General features: G+C 39.3%; 2 protein-coding genes across 2 annotated transcripts; both read left to right on the top strand.

Annotated features, from left to right (window-relative positions):
• The first annotated feature begins 937 nt into the window (after positions 1 to 937).
• On the top strand, positions 938 to 2,908 carry LOC133744066 (signal recognition particle 14 kDa protein). Its single transcript, XM_062172197.1, has 4 exons — positions 938 to 1,095; positions 1,772 to 1,865; positions 1,984 to 2,093; positions 2,554 to 2,908. The coding sequence occupies exons 1-4, from the start codon at positions 1,093 to 1,095 to the stop codon at positions 2,716 to 2,718; spliced, it is 372 nt and encodes a 123-aa protein (XP_062028181.1). The 5' UTR covers positions 938 to 1,092; the 3' UTR covers positions 2,719 to 2,908.
• A 2,369-nt stretch (positions 2,909 to 5,277) lies between these two features.
• On the top strand, positions 5,278 to 5,969 carry LOC133706703 (SKP1-like protein 1A). The gene has a single exon (XM_062132247.1). It carries the CDS (start codon positions 5,346 to 5,348, stop codon positions 5,859 to 5,861), a length of 516 nt encoding a protein of 171 aa, XP_061988231.1. The 5' UTR covers positions 5,278 to 5,345; the 3' UTR covers positions 5,862 to 5,969.
• The last annotated feature ends 852 nt before the right edge of the window (positions 5,970 to 6,821 follow it).

Below are 6,821 nucleotides of genomic sequence, written 5' to 3'. Positions count from 1 at the left end.
ATTTGCGATTACTTGGAGGCATAAATTAAGCTTCCGAGCAAGAATTGGTGTAGTAGCATGCAATCCTTATACATATGGGATTGAATATTTAAAAATTACATAATAAATTACCTCAAAAGTTACATAAGTATCAAAATGTCATTGTGGAAGGTGATTCTAAACTTCTCTTGGATTGCATTCACTTGAGGACTGCTATCCCATGGAGGATTAAGGCTCAAGTTCAAGATATCAACAGGCTTGTTGCTCAATTTCATTCCGTTTCGACACATCTATCGAGAAGCTAATTTTGTGGCAGATAGGCTTGCTGATTTGGCTCACAATGCCCAGTTCTTCTGTTTGGTTTTTCTGCCTTCCCCTGTTTGTGTCCCCAGCGTTATTTGAATCAGCTGGGCAGGGGCGTTCTGAGAGGTTTCGTGTTGTTATTTCTGCATCAAAAAAAAAAAAAAAAAGTTATACGTAGACCCACAAACTGAGAAACTCACGGAGCCATATTACCTTACTATAATTAGGCCAATTCGGTTCGGTTCGGTTCAAGTCTATTTACAGTTTTACTTAAATTTGAGTACACAAACTGTTTGAACTCTAACCAAAACCAAATCAAGTGCAGCCTAAATAAAAATTCGTTAATCACAAGTTAGTCACCATAGACCCAAGTTAAAGGGCAAACCCATCTTGTAATTAAATAAGACCCTCCAGCTATGAAATTAACCCTAAACAAAACCACTACGCACCTATTCAGGTTCGAATATCGCTGACACTGATTGGAGTTTAAATCTCAATTTATTATTGGTGATCAGGGAAAGGAAGCATTTTGACATGTCCCCTCGAGAACATATTAGCTTACGAGCCTAGTAAGTTTTTAAGAATGCCATATGATCTCGATTAAAAAAAGAAAAAAACCTAAACAAATTAGGAAAACCCCGAAATAAACCGACTAGTAATCCCGAAGGAAATCCCTCTTCCTATATAAACCCTGCTCCTTCTCTCCCATTGTGCTCTCTTCTCTCTATCAAACCCAAGTCTGCGTTTCTGCTTCCCCTAGTCTTCGATCAATCACCGTCTCAGTCTTCTTTCTTCGACGCAAACGTAGCCATGGTACGCTCTCTGTCTCTTTCTCTTACACTCGTTAGCGTTGGGCTTCACTTTAATCTTTTGAATTCGTCTTGCTGTATCTGATTCTTTGCATAATTGGGAATTTAGGGTTTGTTTGTTTAGGTTTAGTGATAAAATTGGGAGAATGGAAGGCTTGAATAGTGCAAATCTTTCAATCTAACATCTGAATCTGAATCTGATTGTATAATGAATGTGATAATTTGCGATCGGAATACTTAACCTAGGTTTTCATCCCGGTAATCTTGTATGCGCATTGATAAGATACCCATTGATAAGAGGCCTGTATATCTCTTATCTAAGCATCGGGGGATTGGAGTATGGGTGTATTGTTTAGGCGATTTAGAAATTTTGAACTTTGTTGGTGTTTTCGTGCCGGTCATGCGATTCTGTTTTCAGTATATTGGTATTTGTTTTTGTTGTTGTGGTTGGGTTTCAAGATTCAGTGACTTTGTATCTGGTGTGAATTAATGACATTTAGCATGGATCACTGAGACCGCATATGATTCGATGGTGACAAGTATAATGAAGTTGATGGGGGAAATCAGAGTTATAGTGTGTTCTTGCAATTTTAAGATGTAACGGATTAATAGTGCTAGTTTATATGTTTTTGTTTCGTTATAGTTGATGGATGAAATAACATTCCTTTCTCTGGTTTCAGGTTCTTTTACAGCCAGATCCGTTCCTTAATGAACTTACCAGCATGTTTGAGAAAAGCACTGAGAAGGGGTCTGTTTGGGTTACCTTCAAAAGATGTATGTGCATAGTGTTCGAATGGGTTTCCTCCTTTCAGTGTTCAGATGATCTTTAGTTTGATAGTATTTGGGTAGTATTATTCCAATGGCTAATTGCTTTTTGATCTTGTTATTTCAGCATCTTTGAAGTCCAAGGTACAGAGGAATAAAATGAAAACTGCTGGTCAAGCAATTGACTACAGATGCCTTATCCGTGCAACATATGGGAACAAGACAATTTCTACTTCGGTATGTATTTCTGTCTCTTCATGTGTTTAGGATACTGTTGTGCTTTTTTTTTGTCATGAAACATGGACCCAGCCATGCTTTGAAATAGGGTTATAGGTCCTTTTATTTTTTGTTTGTGTGCCATCCATTCTGGTATTGGTTGTGTGATGTACGCAAAAGACTGCTAAGTATCAGGCTTGTATTCGCTTGAAGTTTAGTGGTTTTGGTCTAGTTGGGTAGTGAAATTGTTCTTAGTTGCTAATGTTGGGTACGGCTCTGAGTTTAATTCATGCCCTTGTGTTGTTGTCCTGCTGGATCGGTATGAGATAGTAAAACCTGAGATTACTAGCCAAAGTAGGTGTCAAATGTGGTTTGCCACTGCTATTTATTTTTAATTCTAGTCGTTCTTTTGTATAATTGATCTTGGGACTATAAGTTAAAGTAGTTGACTAACAATCTTATTCGGAATTTGATTGGAAAGGTTGGAGCAAAGGAACATCAGCGATTTCAAGCTTCTTATGCAACTGTCCTTAAGGCTCACATGACTGCTCTAAAGAAGCGGGAGAGGAAGGATAAGAAAAAGACTGCGGAGAAGAAAAAAGGGGGTGCAAAGAAGGTCAAGACAGAGCCCATGGTCATAGCCTAATGCTCAAACTTGATTTTAAAATTAAATTATTGTTGCAGAAAAACTCTTCTAGGACTTTTTAAATAGATATGGGGCAAACAAAAAATTCCAGGGATTGTACATAATGGCTTTCGATAATATGTCATTCCTGCTGGATATGGTCTTGGTCTTTTGTTATAATGATATTTTCTTTTTAGCTTTGGATGGTAAATCCAATGTTTGCATAGATTTATATGATGTCTAAATGGTGTTCAGCATGCCAGCATCTCTCCAAAGAGGCACAACTTGAGCGATTTCATGTGGTTCACTTTGTGAAATCTTAAAATATTTACATTTCGTGTTTCAAGGAAGTATAAGCCACTTGATCGGAAATGGTAGATTTACGTCGTGTCTTTACAATTGCTTATATAAGCCCAAACTGTGTTGAACTCTTTTGGGGCATTCAGACGACTGAAACAAAATGGCAAAAACCCTAATTAAAAAAGTCAAAAATTAAATTAGATCCACAAAATTGGAAAGGCAATATATTAAAATTGTAATTTCAATTCATATAATTTGATAATTGAAGTAATATTAAAGTCTTTTAATAAACGATGAAAAAAAACATAATAAAAAAGAGTTAAGAGTGAATCTAATAATAAATTATTCACTAGATTTTTTTCTGTCACCTAATTAAATTCATTATTATGATGTGACAATATATATTACGTGGAATTAAAAATAAAATTTATATTTTTGGGGCCGTGATCACTTACCCGATTTTAGGCTAAAAATTGCCACTTACTCCAGCAAGAGTTTTTTAACCTCATTTACCCAAATCAACAGTGTTTGACAGTATTACCCTCGTTTTACTTAATAAATTCCATTCATCTCTCTCTCTCAGACTCACTCTCTCAACTGGATCTCGCCAGCCCTCCCACCTACGTTTCCTTCTCCCACCACCGATCACCTCTCAATCTTCTTCTTCTTCTGCACCTGCCACCGCAATGTCGACCAAGCCCTCCACCTCCTCTACCACCTCCGCCTCTGTGGCTACCGCCCCGACCCGCTCAACCTCAGCAGCGTCATCCACGCTCTCTGCGACTGCAACTGCCTCGAAGAATCCCACGACCGATTTGCCCACTCCTTGACTCAGATCTACAACTCAGGACATCAGCGAATCAAACCGCTGCAATCCCTTCCTCTGACGCTGCTCGTCTCTCATCCTTTGATAAATTCCATTTCTCTTTCTTTCTCTCAAAGATCGGAGCCCAGCCATGTCCGACGAGGAGCACCATTTCGAGCCCATCCATTTCCTTTTAATTTTGTGACGGATTGGATAGTGAAGAGAGAAGAGGAGCATGAGGAAGAAGAAGAAGAAGAAGGCATGGGGTGCATGACGTGGAGAAGACGAAGGCGATCCGGCCGGAATCGTTCCGGAATCGGGCTGGAGGAGCGTGGGTGTCCAGAAGGGAAGCATGGGTGGCCGGAGTATTTTTTTTTTTTCTTTTTTCCTGATTTCGATGGTTTTTTTTTTTTTCCTGATTTCGATGGTTTTTTTTGTTTCTGATTCGATGGGAAGAGCTCCGAGAATGGGGGAGGAAAAAATATGCACAACTGAACATATTGGTTTCATTGATCAATTGTGTCTATATTGTATTCATTTTGGTTTTTGAGAGTTTACGAAATTCACTTGAGGGCAATAATATGATTATTAGAGGGTAATAATATGAGCATTGGGGGCAATAATATGTTTATTGGGAGACAATAATATGATTACTGGGGGACAATACTCATATTACTGGGGGGCAATAATATGCATATAAATTGATCAATTGTGTCTGTAGGGTATTAATTTTGGTTTGGGGAGTTTATACAATTCACTGGACGACAATAATATGATTATTGGAGGCAATAATATGATTATTGGAAAGCAATAATATGATTATTGGAAAGCAATAATATGAGTATTGGGGGGCAATAATATGATTACTGGGGGGCAATAATATAGTTACTGGGCATTATTAGGGGGCAATAAATTCAGACGCCGGAATCCGGTCACCAGTCCGGTAGCCGGATTCGAGATTTCGGCGACCAGTTTCCGGATTCCAGTGATCGGTTGCCGGAATCCGGTCACCGGTCGCCGGAGTCCGGTCACCGGAGTCCGCGGCTACCACTGGTCATCGGAGCTTAGCAAGGTGGAGGATGACTTCTCTCTATAAGTGAGAAAGAAGGAGAGGGCAAAAAAGTCCCAAAAATAAATAAAAAGAATAAAAAAAGAATTAATTGGGTAAATGGGAAATAATCCCTTAGAGTGTTTTGGGTAAATGAGGTTTTTAAACTCTTCGTTGTGCAAGTGGACAATTTTTAAGCTGAAATTGGGTAAATGATCATTTCCCCTATATTTTTCTTACATGACATAAGATACTTCTTCTCATTGAGACCCACTTGAATCCTAGCTATACTTTTGTCCTTCTAATTATCCTCATGTTTATTAATTAAAAAAAAAAAAAAACCAAAATTCGATCTCCTTTTCTTGGACGCCTCAACTTCCTCCTCGCTTCATTATAAAAATACACGATAGAGAGGGTGTTACAGTTCCTCTCGAGTTCTTCAAAGCAAGTTGCCGCATACTCTGAAACCCAAATCTCCCAAAACTCTCTGAAACCATGTCGTCAAAAATTGACAACCCTGCAGAAACCATGTCATCAAACACCGAAAACCCTGCTGCAACCACATCATCGAAGAAGAAGATTATAACCCTGCAGAGCTCCGATGGAGAGGCTTTTGATATTGAAGAGGTGGTGGCCCTTGAATCGCAAACAATTAAGCACATGGTGGAGGATGACTGCGTCGACAATGGCGTCCCTCTGCCGAATGTGACAGGTGTCATTCTAGCCAAGGTTATTGAGTATTGCAAGAAGCACGTAGAGGAGCGGACCGCCGAGCTCAAGACTTGGGACCGTGAGTACATCGACGTCGACCAGAACGTACTCTTTGATCTCATATTGGCAGCCAACTATCTGAATATAAAAGGGCTGCTGGACTTGGCTTGCCAGCAAGCGGCGGACATGATCAAGGGAAAGACTCCGGAGGAGATTCGCAAAACTTTCAACATCAAGAATGACTTCACTCCTGAGGAAGAAGAGGAGATTCGGAAGGAGAACCAATGGGCATTTGAGTGAAGCAGAGAGCTTTTGAGGAAGAAGATTCGATCGCTTTTGCTTCTAGGGTTTTTTCTTATTTTATTTTATTTTTAGAAATTGAATTGTTTCGCTTCTAGGGTTAATAGAGAAGAGTTGATGGTTGTCCCTTTTGTGTGTGTGTGTGTGTGTGGTTATTTGGTTGGTTGAGTCGCGCATGATTTCTGGCTTTATAGGAGTTTTTAATTAATGATTTCGTTTATTTGCATTTCGAAGGATTAGAAGTAAGGAAAATGCTTTTATACGTTAATTTCAACTAACAGGGGGCATGCAATATTGCAACTCATTACGAAACAATCAGTTTTCATAATCAATGGGAATATAGTTACGCCAATGCCATTAACTGAATCAAAATCCTATACATCTTTCCTGGAGTTGTGGCTATTAGACCATTATTCACTACAACAAGTACCAATACGTGCAATTTAATACCACTTATAATGGCTGATAGATTTGTGTCCTCACAGAGACTCACAAGCTAGATAAGCCTCCGCAGCCTCCTGCAATGCCAACAACGCTTTGCTCTGGAAAGAAGTTGCGGTGGGCAATATTCGCGAACAAGTCTCTTGAATTGCCGTTTACGTATCTGGAACTCTCTACTCTTCTGGTGCTTAAGGATTTGACGAAGAGCAACAGTACCAGGGCGAATTCTTTGAGGCTTCTTAACACCTCTGTGGTGGTTGGGTCAGACTTTCGAGCCAACTTGGTAGCCAGATGCTTCCCTGGAGCCTTTAATTTTTTCCAGTTGACTGGCAAGCAATTTGCTTAGTAAAAGCCATCTAGATCTCCTGCTTTTTGAATTGATGAGACAACAAGCAATACAGTAAACTTCTCGATGTCAATATTTCATGCCATATTCATATTGATGGTATGTAGCAAAGTAAGTTGAAACTAGGAGCGATAATGTAATCCAACTAGGAAGAGGAAACACAGTTAAATTTC

This window comes from Rosa rugosa, chromosome 4 (assembly GCF_958449725.1).
Source record: "Rosa rugosa chromosome 4, drRosRugo1.1, whole genome shotgun sequence".
NCBI lineage: Eukaryota > Viridiplantae > Streptophyta > Magnoliopsida > Rosales > Rosaceae > Rosa > Rosa rugosa.
Note: the sequence above shows the minus strand (reverse complement) of the source record. Positions and strands in the feature narration are given on the sequence as shown.

What these genes read in the sequence shown, in the direction of transcription:
- LOC133744066 (XM_062172197.1), top strand. An exon ending in TTGGGTTACCTTCAAAAGAT is followed by an intron (nt 1,866 to 1,983) that starts GTATGTGCATAG and finishes TTGTTATTTCAG; the next exon opens with CATCTTTGAAGTCCAAGGTA. An exon ending in ACAAGACAATTTCTACTTCG is followed by an intron (nt 2,094 to 2,553) that starts GTATGTATTTCT and finishes TTGATTGGAAAG; the next exon opens with GTTGGAGCAAAGGAACATCA.
- LOC133706703 (XM_062132247.1), top strand. Translation starts at nt 5,346, where the DNA reads ATGTCGTCAAAAATTGACAACCCTGCAGAAACCATGTCATCAAACACC.